This window comes from Rhea americana, unplaced genomic scaffold, assembly GCF_003343005.1.
Source record: "Rhea americana isolate MKP2758 unplaced genomic scaffold, rheAme1 scaffold_0, whole genome shotgun sequence".
In the NCBI taxonomy this organism is placed as follows: domain Eukaryota; kingdom Metazoa; phylum Chordata; class Aves; order Rheiformes; family Rheidae; genus Rhea; species Rhea americana.
The window spans coordinates 8,368,742-8,388,818 of record NW_028185037.1 but is presented as its reverse complement, the minus strand read 5'-3'; the positions used below and the strand labels follow the sequence as shown (position 1 = coordinate 8,388,818).

General features: G+C 34.0%; 1 protein-coding gene across 4 annotated transcripts in view; it reads left to right on the top strand.

Moving 5' to 3' along the window:
- The window catches only part of CSMD3 (CUB and Sushi multiple domains 3), a 678,537-nt gene that overhangs the window by 404,717 nt on the left and 253,743 nt on the right, over nt 1-20,077 (top strand). For all 4 annotated transcript variants that reach the window (XM_085321107.1, XM_085320309.1, XM_085319522.1 and 1 more), the window contains 4 exons: nt 1,182-1,376; nt 6,585-6,723; nt 12,388-12,575; nt 13,912-14,100. In XM_085321107.1, coding sequence (XP_085177233.1) covers nt 1,182-1,376; nt 6,585-6,723; nt 12,388-12,575; nt 13,912-14,100 — 711 coding nt within the window. The remainder of the gene's footprint in view (nt 1-1,181; nt 1,377-6,584; nt 6,724-12,387; nt 12,576-13,911; nt 14,101-20,077) is intronic.

Here is a 20,077-nt window from a genome sequence, read left to right as displayed (position 1 = left end):
TGAAAGCAAACTAATATGATTCAGGTGTCAGATTTCAATTAAATAGTAAATTGAATAGTCTGCACTATAAATAAAACCAAACGATTTCCCCTTCTAAAGTAAGTTCTAAGAAATAATTTTTTTCTCTATGAATAATGTTTTAATTTGGAAGATTTCATAGAGAAGCTTGGATATATTTTGTATAGCAGACGTATTATTAAGACTGCAGAATAATAGTACAAAAATTATCTTTTCATGCATTCTTCAAATGTATGCATGTTTATAAGAAATAATATACAATCATCAGAAATGAGGAAGGTGATATTGTGCCAATGATATCTGTTCTCATTGAGAAATCACTACTTTTTATTTTTTAACTAAAATATATATACAGTCTTTTCTGGATAAAAAAATAAATTATACCTAATGAATGCAGACATTTTAAAGATATTACTAGTATCTATGATTTTGCTCACTTCTGGTAGRTAGATAGGCTGGTCTGTTCTGCCAGTGTACAGTCTATTCTGTAGTGATAGACATGGACTGTCTTTACTTTCGCATCCAGATATGATAGTCTGTACAGATATAGGGAAACTGCTTTTTTTTTTTTTTCATCTGCTTCATAGATAAACTTGAAATTATGGAAGGATTTGTATGTACTAGGAATTTCTTCGAGTGTAGTGATAACTGTATGGTTGAAATTTCAGATTTTCTTCCTTTCTSCACTGTCACGCAAGTATAACTGTTCAGGGATTCTCAGTTCAGGAAGCAAAACAAGCTATCGCAATATCAGGCACAGTGAAATTAGTATGGCTCTGATGGATGTGACAGTGAATTAAAAATACAAGAGACAAGTAAAACTATTAAAGCACAGATGCCAGCACTGCTCCTCTGACGGAATGTTGTAACTTTGGGTGGGGTGGGCTGTTGGAAGGGTGACTTAGTCCTCACTGAAATTCAGTCAGCCCTTTAGCTGTCCTAACTAAGATTTATGCTGGCACAGCTTTATCATATTTTAAGCAATTTTTTGTATTTGTGTATATTTTATCATCTTGGCTGGACTTTTGTCTTTATTACTTCATAATGTAAATAATGTATTTTTTACTAGATAAATRCATTCCTAAAAATATCAACTTACTTGCAAGAGTTGTAACATTTCTCCTCTCCTCTTTRTTTTTTTTTCTTTTTTTTCATATCCAAAGCATTTGGACATAACGAGTGTCCTGATCCTGGAGTACCAATTAATGCTCGACGTTTTGGTGATAACTTTCAATTGGGGAGCTCAATTTCAGTTATCTGTGAGGAAGGATTTATTAAAACACAGGGAACTGAAACAATTACTTGCATGTTAATGGATGGAAAAGTAATGTGGAGTGGACCTATTCCAAAGTGTGGAGGTATGTATAGTATTTCTTTTTGATTCAAGATAGGTGACTTGTTCAAATYGTCACCAAATGAAATTCAGACTTGTGCAAATGGATAGCACAAAGCCTTTGCAATACCTAGTTCTTAATAAAGTGGTCTAATGCTGCATGAGATGACGTTAGTCCTGTCTGCAGGTGGGGATTTCTCTTGTAAGWGTTTTATGGGCAGAAAAAGAATGTGGACTAACTTGGCATACACACCAGTGATGCAAATACTGCTGTATAACTACTCTACCAATGGAAGCAAACTCTGAACATTAGGCCAGTAATGGGAACAGCTTATGTTGTTCATACTTTCAGATAGCACTGATTTGGTGCTGGTGGTAGTACAGTTTCCCAAAGACACTTGAAAGGATCACTCCTGCCTTTTTTCTTTTGAAAGCACACATTTGTCCTGTTTGAGAGCTGTTTAGAGTAACGAGCTACCATGTTAGCAGTACACCAACAAGATTCATCTCCATGTTTTTGAAGTCCAGTCCAGATAGTGTCCTGACTGGCCTTGTTGATACATAGGAGAAAGAAATAGCCAAGAAGAAAGTCATTCCGTTTTTTACTGAGTCTTATTTTARTATATTGAAGTTTCTGTTCCTCAGCTTATGTATTTAAATCTCTAAATCCTTTTCAGTTTGTCACTGTTCTAAACAATCATGAAGTCTATTCTTCATTTTTTATTTTTTTCAATTCTTTTCCCCCAGTTTCATTCAAAAGGATTTTTTTTTTTTTATGTAACTGTAGACTCCCAGCTTCAGACAGAAGGAGGTCTTAGCTTAGCTTTGCAATATAATGAATCTTGTTTCTTTTCATCATTTGGGTAGCATTGTATGCATAAATATTTACTGAAAAAACAGTATTTTGAAACATTATGATGCAGCTTTCTCTTTCCCCAAAGCAAGACTTTCTACCTTCTATCTAAGAGGGTACTTACATAATTCTAGTCCTCAGAAACTTTGAGTGTCTTCTAGAATTAAATAGATAAATGGCTTGACAATCTTATTTTTTTCCATATCTGTAGGAGGAATACATTGATTAGTTTATAGATCACATATTTATTCAGTGTATTTTTGCATCTAACTACTGCTAGAGTAGAATTAACTGCCTATCCCTTTTTTTGCTGTAAATGATGTCCCTGACCTATTCATTAAGAAGTCAGTTTAAGGCTATCTATTGACTTTACTTGCAACTGGATCAAGTCAGTATTAAATCTACATGCAACAGTAATTTTCCTCTGTCCTGACTCCATCTGTGCAGGAGTCAAGTTATATCTTCATCTTCAGAAGATATCCTAACAGAGATTTCATTTGCTTTGGAAGTGAATATTGAAGTTTTCTGGCAATAAGGCAAATGCTTTTAGAAACTTGTGTTTAGAAATAAATGACAGTTGTTGCATTCAGCTAGATAGCAAATCCATAAGGTATATAACAGCATTCCTTCATATACTTCATTCACTTAAGCTTTTTATTCCATAATAGAAGAAAACATTAAGCAAATATAAAAATCAGTGTCTACAGACAGATGCAGATGATATAAATAAATACTTGTATGTCTCTGATGAGCCTGAAAAGCAAATGTAGAATGCTTATCAATGAATTTACAAAATAAATTTCAGGGGAAAAGTAGCTAGCTTGATAACATCAGCTCTGTAAGAACTTTGAAGTTTGGTGAAATCCGGGGTCATCTAATAAATTTGTGTAGAAAGGTATCATAAAACTAAACATAAGTATTTATATTAGTCCCTGAGGGCTCAGATTCTGGGAAGCTCAGCAAGTTTCATTTGGATTGAATCAAATCCTTAATTAGCAATTAAGTAAAGGAGCTTAGGATAACGATAAATCTATCATGCATTTATAGTTCTATAGGGCAATGTATTTATGCTAATATTTATCAGAACTAAGAAAGTATTTAARGTATGTTACTTCTAACTGGAGGAATTATATATATCTAAGTTGCCATATAGCTTACCTGATTAATAATTATACCAATTTTAAAGTTCAAATTCTTCTCTAAGTTTGTGTACATATGAACAAATCCCATTCTTGGCACGTATCCAAGCCATGTGCAAGAGAGAAGATTAATGTGGCAAAGATCCTTAGTTTATTCCTGATACCAGTTCACTCAATACCAGGGCACCCGTTACTAATGCCTTCTACTGGCATAACAATCACAGCTTGCAGCTTGGAAGCTCTGCTCACTACTGCCTTCTACTTCTCAGTGGTGTTAAGTTCTGCTCTCCAGAGTACAGTGCCCTCACCCCAGTGGTGGATTTGAGATGTCCAGAAGATTTTGAAGAAATAAGGCTATAATAGATTAAATATTTATTGCTCGACTCSCCTGAAAACTATAAATTACCCTTTATTCTGCAAGAATCTCCTTCTGGATTAATATAAGACTGATAACCTTCTCAAGCTGACCTGCAGAGTGCACATATTAATTCAGTTCAATTCTTATTTTTATAGCACATACAGGAAAAGTGGGTTAGTTTTAACTAGACTTTCTCTAGAATAAGGTGTATACAAAGTGTACAGTAGTGTTGAGAACTCTTCGAAAAATAGTGTGTYTTTGCTCTCAGTCTAGACTGCATTGGTGCTAATCTATTACTCAAAGGATGTTAATGGGAAGAAGAGTAATGTAAACAGTTTTAGTTTGCAGTATATTTTGTTTGATCTGCCATTGTCATCAAAAGGTGCTACCTACCTCTTCATGGCTGGCACCTTGGGGAAGCAAAGAATTCTGCTTTTGCCTGCTTGCTTGTATATGGCAGTGATCTGCATGGTGCTTGTGCTCTTCTTCACCTCATGTGGAATATGTATAAATGGATGTGAATAAAAATATTTTGTGACAGAAAATCATTTTTCTTGTAAAATTTGAATTGATTAGCCAATATATTTTGTTGGTTTTGTTTTCTATAGAAAAGTCATCATTTCCTGAAAATAAAAATAAATTGTAGACTGTTCATCATTTGAGTCCGTGGTCACCAGTTTAAGAGCATGCTCCGTGTAATACTCTCAACTCAGCCTTTAAGTTTTGCTTTGTTGACCATCTTGAAAGCCATGACATTTGTTGTAGAGTACTTGTATACRTAACATATAGCCTACATTGCACAGGTGTCTAGATTATAATCCAAGTCACTAAATAAGGCTTTAGATATTTATGTATCTCCTCACCTGTCTTTTTTCTTATGGTCTTACCACCTTACCAGATTCTTCTAACATTATCAAACCTCATATTTTCACCAAAGAAAGCTTGATGAGGTATCTTCACAAGGTCACAGGTATTGCACATTCATGCAAGTTTCAGCAACTGGGAAAAGCTTTTTATATATTGCTATTCTCAGCTCCCTCTTTTGTTCTTTAGATTCTGAGTAATTCATTTTATTTTTTAAGAAGAAGACCTTATTAAATCTCTCTATGTGCAACAATTTTTACTGAAATAGCTTGATTCACTCAAGGACACCAGTTTGCAAGAACTTCAGTGAGTGGAAAAGTTTTGTTTAGAGTCAAGTACTCGACAAATTAATTTGACCCAGGAATAAATAATTACAGTTAGTTAATGTAACACTGCAGCCTGAGGAAAACATATTTTATTTTTCTAGAGGAAAACATATTCAGAGATCAGTTGCTTTTCTGTCTTGTCTCTTGCAGAGCAGAGAGATGTTCATTTGGCATATTTGTGTATGTAGGTATATTTATGTATAATCATGCATATGCTGTAATGTATATGTAGAAAGATGTGTTTTTGTCAATGCTTATACATAGGTTGAATAACATAGGTTCAATCTGCCATATTGAATATACATTAAATTCATAAACTGTCCTAGACATTTTAAATTGCCAGAAAAACATTATGATTTTTGTAATTTTTTTAAAAACATTACTACTTCTAATGATGAAATCACTGTATTTCTTACATGTCTAGAATTTGAAATAATTCTATGAATTTATTTCCATATTTAGGGAATATCTGTCTCCACTGAAAAAAAAAACCCAAACAGCCACCAGCATTAAAGCACTCCCACAATCTCTTCCTCACACCTCCATACCACTGAAGATGATCTCACCTAAGTCTGATAGGCGTGCACTTAACTTCACCTACTCAGATTTAATGGGTTTGCATGCATGCATGGAATTAAGAACCTGAACAGAGTTTTTCAAGACTGAAGCTTAAAGTATCTGTCCTTCAGAAGTATTGGTTTCAGAGTTCTTAGCCTTCCCACATGTGAGATGACGTTAGCTTTGGGATGGACTAGTGCTCTCTGTAGCCAAATTCAGCGTGAGGCAAAAATGCTCACTCCTTCTGAGAATCTCTCTCTGCCCTATGACTGTTTGTCTTGTCACTGGTCGGTTAGTGAGAACTTCCTTCATTCTGTACTAGATTCTTTTCAACTATTTAAAAAGAACTGTTATCAAAGGAAAATACTTGATCACTATAATGCCTACCACTGTAGAGATTACTCCTGCAATTAATGTGCCATTAAGCCATTGCAAAACTTCAGACACCATTACAAACTACACCATTTTGAACTATGTTTTCATTCAATTTGTCTAACTCATATTTACTCACTTACTCTGAGAGAAATGCTACATACTATTTCTGATATCTGTATGTATATATTACAGTATATAATATAAATATTTATTACATTTGCAAAATGCTTTAAAAATATCAGCTAATTCTGTAAGAATGGTAAGTATGTCTTTTCCATGAATGAGGAATTTGAGTTGCCAACATGGCAAGCAAAATGTGTGTGGTCACACYGTGGAACCATGTCAAAGGTAAAATAAGTAAAATAAGTTTCTAACTTGATGCTCAATTAAAATTTCTCTATGTATTTTTCTAATCTCTATACTCACAAATAGAAACARGAGTAACAACAGTTTTTAAATATTTCATTTTACTGTACATCCTTTATTATAGGAAAGAGGATTGTACCATAAGAGTGCAATTTAATAGCTCTTGCCAGCACTTATGGAACATAGTTTATTTTATCTTTTTAAAATTTTAATTCAGCTCTCTCCATCTAATTCCTAGCCATGTACAGCTTATGTCAGCTTTGAGGMGTTATTGCGTCTTGCAATTGGATTTTTTCGGTGTATTCAGTATGGATGTCTTATACTGAAAGTAATAATTAAGAATTGCAAATGATAAGTCTGTGCTGTAAATTATATCTTTTTGTTTCATTTTTAGCTCCATGTGGTGGGCATTTTTCATCTCCCAGTGGAGTAATCCTCTCTCCAGGCTGGCCAGGGTATTATAAAGACTCCTTGAATTGTGAGTGGGTGATAGAAGCTGAACCAGGACACTCTATCAAAATTACATTTGAAAGGTCTTGACTAATGTTTTTCTTACTTAATATTGTTTAGTTTATACCCAGAAGCAGGAGTTTATTAGCTGTATCATAAAATTAATTTGCACGTTGTCTGAAATGAAGCAATTGTATCAGTGAATAGGACTTTCCAAAACACCTTAGTGCCTTCAAAGCATAAATTTTATCTTCAATGTAATTTCTAATTCTGATGCGCTGAAAAGCTGTTGAACTTCATATGCTTTTACATATGTTTGAGCCTGTCTACCCCAGTTAACATTTTTGTCTGTTTTTTAAGGTTTATTGCTTAATTTACAGATAACTGTGCTGCTGTGAGGAATTATGCAGATATTCTCAAACATTATTTTTTTTTGTTTGTTTTACATGTATTTTGGCATATGGCCTCTTGTGTTTTAATTGGTTTCTGAAATGCTAATCCTGAAACAAGATTCCCATGAGTTTAAAGGTCTGCCTGCATGGATTATCTGTGCCAGTAATAGAACCTACAAGTTGTACTTATATACAACATCACAAGAAGAAGCCATTTTCTTAGTAGCAATGTTGTATTTAGTTAGAAAGATCTGAAGGAGATATGTGAGTGGATTTCATATATTATCTCCCAATCTACTTAAAGTGTAACATAATTACCTTTTCATAAAAAAGAAAGGAAAAGAAAGAAGAATCTAATTTTGTATTTCAGCCCCTTTTTAGCCAGAGGAGCTAGTACTGTATTTCATTTTGATCATACGTATTTGTTATTTTTTAAATGCTTAAAGTTTTAAATTATTTTATCCTTTCCTTAAACATAGTGGGTAAGATCTTGAACTCTGAACTAAATGCACACAGGTTTTTATCCATTGTGAATATTTAACTGAGGTCAGCTGCTCTGTTTTTGTGAAAGGAATGTGTGCTCTCCGGGTGAAATTCTCATTTATATGCACTGCAGCATTCAATTTTGTCTGTGTTACTGCCTGTTACTTCCTGGCCCTTTCTAATTCCAAGGATCCAAGTGTGTTGAGGATCTTAAAGTGCTGATGTTAGCAAGACACGGGCATTTCATTTAAGCTCCTTAAAAGAAGGCAAAATATAAAATTTAATTAAAAAATGCCRTATGGTCTATTTTCAAGTATATATACTATATACTATATATATACTATAGTCTTCTTGTTATTTGTTACATAGTTAATTGTTAGATTGCTAATAAGTTAGATGATGATCCAGAACACAAAGAACCTGTGATATTTGAAGTTAGAGTGCACAAATAYCATGAAAGTATTTTTAGTTGCTGTTTTGACTACTCCTGGTCACAGTCAATCTGAAGAGAAAATGTTGCTTCATGTTAATATAATTCAAAAGTTGCTTTTCTTCATGATATACAATTTATCATTTTTTCTTAGCAAACTACCTTTGTAAGCTTCTTCTAGTACTATAGTTTACACTATATTAATATGATGATATGATATTATATAGGATCAGTAGACATGTAATACAGATACTTTAAATCTGTTTCCCATGGTTAGCATCAAAGTAGTCTTCTGTTTTCACTAATGTTGTACGTTAACTTAAAATGAAAACTTTACCAATTACTGACAATTAAAATACAAAAGAGAAGTGAATAATTTCTTCCTGTACAAATCCARCAAACTCATATTAGTTCAAAATTAAGAGAGATTATTAATAATTGTAAATCATAAAAAATAAAAATTTTGGAAACTTCTGTTTAATTCATGTCTGTGAAAAGAAAATAAATTWTGAGATCATTCCAAATAATTAATTTTTAATTCAACATTTCATTTTGAACTACAGTTTTGATCTGAAAAGTATGTTCAAACTGAGAAACATTTGCTTTTTTCCCCCCAAATTTTGAATCAGCTGCATTTCCTTCCCTTGTGCCTGAGYTTTATTAAATCTGGCCCTTCCCTGCATATTTTGTGTATTAACATCTTTTCCTAAAATTRCACAATATTTATTATTCCTGTAACAAAAACAAGTAAGAACTAGATRTGTTCTCTTCAACTGWCAGAAAGAACTCTTGTTTATAAAGTAATCTCATTATCACATTTTTTCTTTCCATCTTTTTCTATCACTGCTCATTCTTAACACTCTTGTCACTTGCCATAAGTTGGACTGATATGCCTGCTGGTGAGATGCAGCAAGGTGAATACAGAGAGGCCCTATTTACATATAGATGTGTTTAGGTATTTCTATGCGTGAATATGTGTAAAATTTATCTATATGTATTCTTACACATATGCTTAGATATACAGTTATCTTAATATAAAAAAAGGTTGCTACATAAACTTGGTAGTGAAATAAAGATTTCAGTAAATACCAAAATAAAAACATTCTGCAAAATATTAGCACAATGTTTTCTGAGTTAAAAAAAAACCCTTAAATTCACAGTCTGAAAAATGTGTGTAGTAGCTTCTCTTGAAAGACTCATTCTAGTCTGACTGCCCTTGTTCCACTCTCTCTACTTGGGAAACTTCAGCTGGCTTTTCTCAAGATAGAAAGTAAATTTTGTTAAAATATGCATCTTTAAAATTACAATCAGATTGCTTTCTCTTTTGATTAAAAAAACTTTAAACTCGTTTCCATTTGTTGAACTTCATGAGGTTCCCCTCTGCCCATCACTCTAGCCTGCTGAGATCTCTGTGAATGGCAGCACAAGCCTCTGCTGTATCAGCCACTCTTCCCAGTCTTGCTTGAGGATGTACTCTGCCCCATCATCCAGGTCATTAATAAATCAGATAAAGAGTATTGGGCTCAGTGTTGACCCTTTGGGCACACCSCTAGTTACTGGCCTCCAGCTAGACTTTGTGTTACTAATTGCGTGTGTTACTAATTAGCACCACTGCACTCTGTGATTCAGCAAGTTTTCAATCCACCTCATCTGCCTGCTCATCCTGTCTGCATTTCATCAGCTTGCCTATGAGGATGTTATGGGAGACAGTGTTGAAAGCCTTTCTTGAAGTCAAGTAACATCAATTATGACCATCCACTGCTCTCCCCTCACCTGTCAGGCCAATCATTCCATCATGGAAGGCTATCAGGTTGGTTAAACATGATTTCCCTTTGGTGAATCCAGGCTGACTACTCCCAATTACCTTCTTGTCCTTCATGTGCCTGGAAATGGTATCCAGGATTAGCTGTTCCATCACCTTTCCAGGGACTGAGGTGAGACTGACYGGCCTGTAGTACTCTGGGTCCTCCTTCTTGCCCTTTGTGAAGACTGGAGTGACATTTGTTTTCTTCCAGTCCTCAGGCACTTCTCCTGATGATCACCATGACCTTTCAGAGATGATTGAGAGTGGCCTTGCAATGACATCAGCCACCTCCCTCAGCACTCATGGGTGATCCCATCCTAATGGGCTTGTGGGTGTTAGTTGAGTTAAGTGATCTCTAAGCTCATCTTCCTCGACCAAAGGAAAGTCTTTCTTTCTCCCAAGTCTCCAGGGCTTGGGGTTCCTGAGGGCTGGTCTTAGCAGTAGAAGTTGAGGCTAAGAAGGCATTGAATACCTCTGCCTTTTCTGAGCTTCTGTCCTCAAAAAGTAACAATGAGAAAGGCTATTTCCAGCCTTTCTATGTACAAATACTGAGAATTCCAATTTATATATGTAGTTATTTGAAATATATTTTTCTGGCTCTGTCAAGGAAAAACATTTTTTGTACATGTCTGGAACCTTTAAATTCCTTCTTTTTGGATTTTTTGGAACAGTTAATACAGGTTTCCTGCAGAATGCTATCTTTGTATTACTTTTCAGTTTATCACTAGCACAGTAATTTCCATTCACTTTGAATCTCCCATCTTTCTACACCTTCTCCTGTATAACATTGCATGTGGGCAAACTATTGCATTTGATGTCTGAGTGGTGAAGTATTTCTGTTGTGTGCAACCAGTGACTTAGTATAAAAGAAAAAAATCRGATCTGCAGACAAAGCTAATGTATTAGTCTGAGTACTTCCAGGATTTCCCTGTGAATTTGCTCATATTTTGCTTACTGTGAATAGCAGTCTGAAGGTTTTAGTCCTGTTATATAGTTATAACTATCTGTTGGAATTTTMTTTTCTTTCTTTCTTTCTTATCTTTTTTTTTTTTTTTAAGGCAGCACAGGCTGAATTGAAATAGTAGAAGGGAGAAGTGTGAGTGTCATTCTTTATTGTAATAGGTTGTTTATCATGAAGCCTAATTATGAGTATTTAAATGCTAGGGATGTTAATCATCGAACTGCTGATTGGAGTACTAATCACATTTGAGTAATGAGAACATGCTGTGAGATGGGGAGCTCAGCTCGTGTCCTAACACTGCGTTGGGTTGATAGGCTGYCTCTTAGAAGCAAAGATGTGTGCTCTAATTAAAATTACTACATCTGTACAAACAAGATAAAAAAAAAAATTGCTGTCCCCTCCAGTGGTAAAGTTTGTTTCACTCCTGTCTGGTTGATTGAATGTTTGTGCATCCTCTGCGAAAATGGGCMACACATAGTAAAGACACCATCCAGATTAATTTAAAAATAGTGGCTAATTAAGAAGGGAAGAACGTTAMTCTGTCAAGACCACAAATAATTTCTTACTCATTTTCCTAATCAATCCATAATGTACCAGAGGCTAGCCAGGTAATATGTAAATTATCAAATAGCCAGGCTGATTATCACGTGGAAGGAGATTCAATGAGAAAATGATACGAGCATGACTGTGCAAACTAAATTTAAATTGATCATTTTTCTGAGACAAAATACTAAACAAAGACATAATACGTAATCCCTTCTTCACAACTCTTTCAGCCCCTCTCTTCAGCCCATTATAGTGTCCTGCTGCTAATTATTTCTTCCAATGCTGGACGAGTTTCTCAGTAATCCATCGGAGAGTGCATTAAAGSAGTGTGATTGATGTAAGAGCTGTCAGAGCAAGAGAGAGAGAGGAAACACTCAGACAAAAGCAGATGCCAGACAGTTTGGGCTTACTGATACCGTGTAAAACCAGAAGAGCAAGGAGGTATCTAGCAGCACTGTCACACGCTGCTTTTCCCTGATAAAGACAGCACAGATGCTTTCTGCCCTTTGCAGAGCTTTCTAAATACATTCCTTTTTTCCTTTTTTTTGTTGTTTGTTTTTTGTTTTGCTACTACTTCTACCASTAGTTTGGACCAAACAAGTTCCTCAGCTGGAGCAAGTTTTTGGAGTCTCAGAAAAGGGTTAAATAATTACATGCTTGCTTACAGATTTTAAGGGTAAACATTCAGAGTAGGATTCTTTGGTAATACAAAATACTTTCATGATATTTGTGCCAAATAGAATCGGTGTAATAAAGGAACATATCAACATATCCTTTTTACTTTTACTTATTTTTTCCAAAATGACAGTGATAAATTATTTTGTGCTCTGAAATAAAAAATAACGATGGCTAGCAGGTCATGGTTTTCTTGCTTTTCTTTCCTGCGATACAAAGCAGCCTAGGAAGTTGAGGCTTATTTCTCATTTTACTAGAGCATTTAACTAAAATTCTATTACTATATCAATTACATTATATAATATATTATGATAATRTCATAGGTATTATATGGAGAAATAATTCAAAGAACCTGATCAGGAAACAAGCAAAGTTTTAAATATATGTCATAGTTTGTATGTTTGCTGAGTTTTAACTGCTTTTTGTATTTGTGTGTGTGTATTTCCTCAATTCTAGATTTCAGACAGAACTCAATTATGATGTTTTAGAAGTTCATGATGGACCAAATTTATTATCGCCTCTTCTGGGATCTTACAATGGTACACAGGTCCCACAGTTCCTCTTTAGTAGTAGCAATTTCATTTATCTTCTCTTCACAACTGACAACAGTCGTTCCAACAATGGATTCAAGATTCACTATGAAAGTAAGTCATTCTGGACTGTATGATTTGATTTCCCCATCTCTKCTGCTATAGTCACATATATATGTAGGTAAAGATATACAGGTCTGCTCTACAGTAAATTCCTGAATCAGAGCTCCAATTTCTTCAACATAAGAAATTTTGGTGATGTTAAACTTCAAAACAATAATCAGAAATTTTGTTTATAGTCTAAGGTCATTGCTTTTGTGTTCTCTGTTTTAAGAATCAAAGGTTGGGAACTGGAATCCAATACAGTTCTTCTGGAGATTGCTCTTACGCCTTGTTATTCTTATATCTCATGCATTTGGCACGGTGCATTTTTGTATGTGTAAAACTGCATAAAATCAGTAGGATTATGAAAATCTATGGCAAAAACCTGAATTACTGGTCTGATTGATGTTCCTACAGCTCTCACTTAAGTTAATAAGAAATGCAATTTACACTAATCTGCTGAAAATCAAACTACTGAGTTGCTTGATTATGGATTCTGCATGTATGATTTGTTTGTTAYAATGCTGAAATATCCAAATCATTATAGTAACATGTAGTTWATTGTAGAAAATATCCATAAAATATCATGTCTTTATGAATTTTGTTAATATATATTGATCAGAAAAAAATACTTTTTGTGCTTCTAAATATATTTTTAATGGGTCACATTTTCATGTGAAATATCAGTTTTAAAATCGCTGTCTAATCTGTTAGTAAAGGTTGTGAACACATCTATTTTTCRTTTGATTTTCATGCCTGTTGGGATTACCACCAGAGAATTCTGCTATCTTCTTAGTTTTTACATCAATTATGATCATTTTACACTCTTCCTGACCGCTAATGATAATGATAATGAATGCAGTRTATGTGGAGATGACTTTAGTTATGTAAAATTTGGGCTGTTATTTGAGTTACTGTAACCATAACCATGAGTTACTGTAAACTCCAGAAAATGTCACGTGAAGCTGTATTTCAAAGTGCTGGCAATTTATCTCAGAAAATTAGTTTTAAATTCTTTACTGTCCCAACCCGCACTCGTGTACTGCCATTGATACAGTCTTGTATGTTTTGGGGAACTGATGRTTTGGATAAATTCTCATCCATTTTGAAGTATGAGGGATGGCCATGGTAAACAATGTGATGTTTTTGGCTGCAATAGCAACAGGACGCAATTCATTATCTATAAGGTCCTTTCAAAATTTTCTGTATATACAGAAACATGGAGAAACGTAATACAATTAATATAATTGAACCTTTTTTTTTTCTCATTTCAGCACAGCAAGGCTGCTTAAATTAGAAATACGTAGTTTGTTTATTTCTCTCCCCTCTCCCCCTTTTTTTTATCCAGGTGTAACTGTTAATACTTACTCTTGCTTGGATCCTGGAATACCAGTGCATGGACGTCGTTATGGACATGACTTCTCTATAGGYTCCACTGTCTCATTTAGTTGTGATCCAGGTTATAGGCTGAGTCATGAAGAGCCTTTGCTCTGTGAAAAAAATCACTGGTGGAGTCACCCTCTCCCAACTTGTGATGGTAAGTATGAAAGGTTAAAATACCAAGTACTGTAAACATACTTTTTCCTTTTACATACTGATAMCCTAAAATCCTGATTACCTTAAAAACATACATATTCTGACAAAATGTTAACTTCTGTTAAATGCTAGAGGCTATAAATTCTCTAATTTTAGSAAAAAATAACAGTTGGAGGGAATTAATATTATATCCTCTGTGTGAGGATGTATTTAGTAATAAAAGTAGAAATAAATTCCATGAATCAGTAGGTTACTGAGGATATGTCTATATGTCTATCTAAGTATATGTTACAGTGAGCTGGTAGGCAGTTAGCTCATGGCATGCAAGAATAATCTGTRTGTTTGCTTGCAAATCATTTCTCTTGAGTTACAAATGTTTGTGATTGAGTATCCATCTATGGACACTGACTTGTTGACATGTAACACATGAGATGTGATTTAACTGGATCTCACTCAAAAAGACTGTGTTTTCTCCAGTTTCRTCTTGATTGCTATGTTCCTAGCCTGCCAGTACAAGCTTGCCACCTATCAGTCACTGTAYGCATTGGTCGGTGCCAGATTATACTTGATGGTTATGTAGATGGTTGTTAAACCAGACAAAGATGGTTTTGAGTACCACTGTGTGGTGCATTTCAGAGTCTGCAACATACAAACAAAGTGTACTGGATAGCAAATAGTTTCTGTGACCTCTTGTTACCTGAATTGGTCATTTTAAGCCATTTTYACACTAAGGTTGATATCCATTATATTTATATTAAGAAAGGATTTTGTACAATTGTTTATCAGGTTCTATATTTGAGATGTTTTCTTCTCTAAATAAATACAGTATTTGAGTATAGAAMACACTTCTCTGATGATAAAAATAGTATCAGAAATAATGTACCTGTACAAAAATTACCTACTCAAGTTTTATGCCGTAAATAACGAAGGTGGTAGTATGTATAAAAAAAAAGTCCTTAGACTTATTTTCTAGTGACACTTGGTTATAAAGAAAAAAGCCAAATGTGCSAGAAGACTAGAGAATAAGCTTATTGAATCAGGGATGTGTGATTTTCCATGTGGAAATGTATTAATATTCATTCTATWTCTTTCTTTAGAAAAATGGTGTGAATTTTATTGGCTTTTATTTTAATTAGGAAATGCTTTATTATGTACCTGACTGAGATGAACATGTAAGGATGTGATGATAGCAGGAGTCTGTGGTGGTAGAGAGGAGGGTGACTAATCCCTTCCCTGAAGATGGCTTTCTCTAGTTCAGCATGCCCAGGTCCTTAAAGAATTTGGCTTCTCAGTCAGGTTCTTGGAATGAGGAATTGTARGAGTGCCATAGCTCACCGTCAAGGAGACTATAGTTTGCTGAATAAGCCATAAAGAGAAAATACGTTTTCTTACGGTGATAGGCACTAGATGCTAGTCATCTAAAACAAACAGTATTAACACACTCCCTATGAATACTGCGCTCTGCTGTGCAGTAATCTCACGTGTCATGATAAATTTCTTCCTCAAGATACTGAACTCGCATGCAATTCATTAACTAAATGGGATGKTTTTTTCTCCAGAGCACATTGCTAAATGGCAATTGTCCATTGAATAAATAWGCTCCAAAGGCAGGATTGAGTACACTTATTCTAGTAAATTTAATCAATTCATGGTTGAACTCATTTTAATTTCATTGCTGAATTTCTTCTCTGGTGGAATATTTTTAAATAGGATCCAGAGTCCTTACATCCCTAGGGAAAAAAGGGCATTTGCTCAATGGGTTGCATGAGCTGTGAGGTTGGGTTTGTGTTAATCATGCCGCTATGAAACACATTGGCCACTGTTCCTGCTCATTCAGTGTAATATTCTGACAGTTTCTGAGGAACGGAGTTAAATACTTCCTGCTAGGTTTTTTTAATAATTACATCTCTTTTTGATAATTAAATCATGTAGCAACAATTACATAGACAGCCTATGACAACTCATGAGTGTAAATGTTTTGATGGAGAAGAAATATTAGAGAAGGAAAACTTCTTGATTTCTTGGCACTAGCTTTTCCTCAAAGTAGAAGATTACATTGACTGGAATTCTCTTCTTTGAAGGAATATCAATTAATTTTTTTCATGAGGTGTTCAGATGTTATGCAACTAAGCATCACAGAAAAAATTATCAGGAAAGTCACAGTTTATTATCTACAACAACACTTAGAGGGTACTAAAAACGATGGTTTAAAAATTAACAAACAAATCACATATCTCCTTCCCTAGAAATTTACCTCAGGGGGTAAATATATGATTATGGCAGGCTGCGTAATTCATTCATGAAAGATTTCATAGGCAATCTTAGATTCGTCATATCCTTACTTTTGATTTTGGTGTATATCTACATTGATAATGGGTGCACAGTATTCGTCAATATAGTATTGTACCTGTATACGTTCTATGTGTGTACATACACATGCAAACATACATACATATAAAAAAACAACAAAGAACTTCTGAAAAACATATTTTAGAGCTTTCTGAAAATAAAACCTTGAGSTTAGTAGAATCTCTTTCTGCTCATGTTCTTTTAGGGTGGGTGTTTAAGGAAAATATTTTCAGATTCCCTCATATAGAACCACAGAACAAGTTAGCCTGGAAGGGACCTCAGGGTGGCATCTAGTCCAGACTCTTGCACCAAGCAGCAAAACYTATTTTGAGGCAGATTAAGTTGCTCAGGATTAGCAGAGTTTTATCTGCAAGGGGGGAAATTCCACTGCTTCTCTGGGTAACCTCTTCCGATGCCGGCCCACATGACRAGCAATCCTTATATCTACTGAGACGTGCCCACGTACTGAGTATATCCATCGCCTCTCGCCTCTCGTCCTTTCACTATGGTATATAAGGTACTTGAATTACTTTATAGTTTTCAAGATAGTAACTCCCCTGAGTTAAAATATCTTACACAACCATAACATTAACCTAAAAGCTGTCATTTTCTTTWCAAAACACAAATTAATTGGTAGGCTGTTGGGAATATACTGTTAACAATACTTCAGTRGCAAGTATGACAAATTTCTTTTCACTGATTAATGACTTTTGCTTCTATCAGGTCAAATTTGCTTCTTTATTCATGGATAAAACTCTTCTGTGTTCACATRGACAGGAAAAGATGCCTGCTTGTTTATTTTACTGTGTGCACTTATTTATTTTTAAATACATCATCTAAAGATGCAGTTTGGTCTAGATGCTATAAATATAGAGCACACTACCTAAGAAAATAAACAACCACATAAATAACAACCATTCTCTTCAAATGKTAATATTAACAGGCTTTCAGAAAAYAGTCATACTTAAGAGAGATAATATATTATTTTGAGCTTTACTCAGAAAAGAATACTACTTGTATTGTTCTGGTCATACCTAACATCTCCATATAATTCAGTGGATACCTATCTRTGTTTAATTTACCTGAATTTCTTGACTGTAATCACTTCTCAGTGTCCAACTGATAAATTTTGTCTTACATGTGCTTCTGGTACAAATACTCTAATATAATTTGGCTTTTGAGCTTTGAATATTTGTGAGAAACCTTTCTCTACCCAATAGATAGAGTATTGTATTAATCCCATTAAATATGAGAGGAAAATTAATGTAAAATTTTAGATACCTAATTAAGAGTTGACAATCTTAAAATTCTTTTTATTCGTATTTATTCGTAACATGAGAATGAGTGCTAATACATAGTAATTCTTATTCAGTGTTTGAATTAAGACTAAATATTGTCATTTCACTTGATCTTCATTTACTTAAGAAAATGTATAAATAGAGAACATTAGCAAGAAGGATGTTCAAGGAAGATGAAAGTAATTTGATGTTTATATTGAAAACACCTAGATRTCCAAATTAATTAGCAAATACGACTTTTTGCAGTATCATAGGYAACATTTCTAGGAAATTAAGCAATAGTGTTATATCATTTTTGTTAAGAGATCTCTAAACTAAAAACAATATTTTCCTTTAAAAGCTGTTTTTAAAAAGTCCACTGCAAATATTTGGTGTGGTAGATGGTTATGCCAGAACTGGTAATGGTTAGCATGTCTTGGTCTGGTTGAGAGTTAAATAAAAAGATTAAAAAATGCAAGAGTCTTTATGGTTAATAGTCTAGAMTGGACTATTCTCTGTTACACTAGTCTCTTCTTCATACAGCTCAAGTCCAAGTTTCTTTCAGGAAGCTGCTTATAATCATTTGCTCTTCACACTTTTGTTTTCCTGTTGCTTCTTGTCTGCATCCCATTTTATGTTACATTAAATCTACTGTACACAGGGAAGCAAGATGCTGACATTTCTTGATCTGTGAAACAGTGCATAAGTTTGAAATTGTAATTGACTGTTTTAATAATCTTAGCTATWTTTCCCTTTTATTATGCTATATAGTAAATGAAAATCATCTGATGATTAGATTTTTATGTACCAGTTATGGTTACTTAATACCTGACTGTAATGAAGCTTGTAAATTCATGTGTGTGTGTATGTGTGTATACATATGCGTGTATATACATTGATGCACACACACACACAAATATATATATATATAAAAGAGCATATCTCTCCATATACATCTCTATATGTTTTATATATGCACACACATATATATACACACACACACACACACATATATATACACATACATGTTTATGTTTATGTATCTTCTTTTCACTCTGTGGTTCTTCCTGAACTTCACTAATGCTTGAAACTGTAAAAATAATCATTATTACTAATTTATGATAAATGTGTGTTTTTACTTCCCATCATCTACAAAAATAATTAATTTTCCATTATTTATATCTGCAGCAAGGTGACCTTACTGAAAAAAGTCATTTCTTGCTCAAATCTTCTGTTCTTTTTATGTATATTTTCTATTTTTTGAGAAAATTGAGATACATTATTGTATGATTTCAAAATGTGGAAATTTTGTTTAATTTCCAAAATATCACTGAAATATCAGACTAGTGAGGGACACAAAGCTGACTTTTTGAAGCATTGTTACTGAACATCATATGTTTGTATATATAGATATATGTATTTGTACATAATGAATATTATTCTTCTCTTACTTTAGTAAAGTAACAAATACATTCTCTTCACAGTTTTCTGTCCCTCATGGAGTTGGTGACCTGCTTCTTCTTACATCCAGTATCCTTCATTATTTCATATTATTTCTACACTTTCTTTGCCCCCTTCATGATTCTAGGGCCGACCTGAKTTACATCAAAATAAATTAGTTTTAAGTAGACAGTAAACCTGATTCAAAGACCTTAGATGACAGAAATCATAATTAGTAAATGCTGAGTTTTATTTAATGATATAACGAGCAAAATTCAAGAGAGACTTCCACAGAGAAGTGGTAAGCTGCCTATAGAGACTGATCTCAGTGGTTAAGATCTTAAAAATAAATAAGGTAGAAACAGAACAGAGGAGACACGAGGAAATGGGAAAAAAACATTTTTGAACAAAAATGTCACCTTCCTTGCTTATTAACTGCTGACATAATCCAGTGTGAAGTCTCCTAGCAATATGTTTCATTAGTACAGCTGCTGTGACAAGAAAGAAAGATAAGTACTTGCAGTTGGTAATGCAGTGGTTGTAGAAATGCAAAATGTATCTTCCAGGACCAGATCAAGAAAACTTGGCTCATTTAACTGATCAAAACAACCTGCGAGATACTACTRTGCTTTGCCAACACCTCAAAGTGAGTGCCTGAGAGGGAAAAGAACTCAATGACAGTTTAACCTAATAAATGGGTAAAAATGGACCATGAAAAAATTTAGGTGAGAAATTTAGGAGAGAATATTTCTAGCATTGGAAGARTGGCTTTCTCTAACAGTTTGGCAGTAGCATGAAATATGGCCTGAAATGGAGCTTCATAATTTTATTACGACATAAAAGTTAAGTACTTTTGTTACAACTATTTATATATTTCAGGGATGAAGCAAGATCTTAATATATCTCCCGACT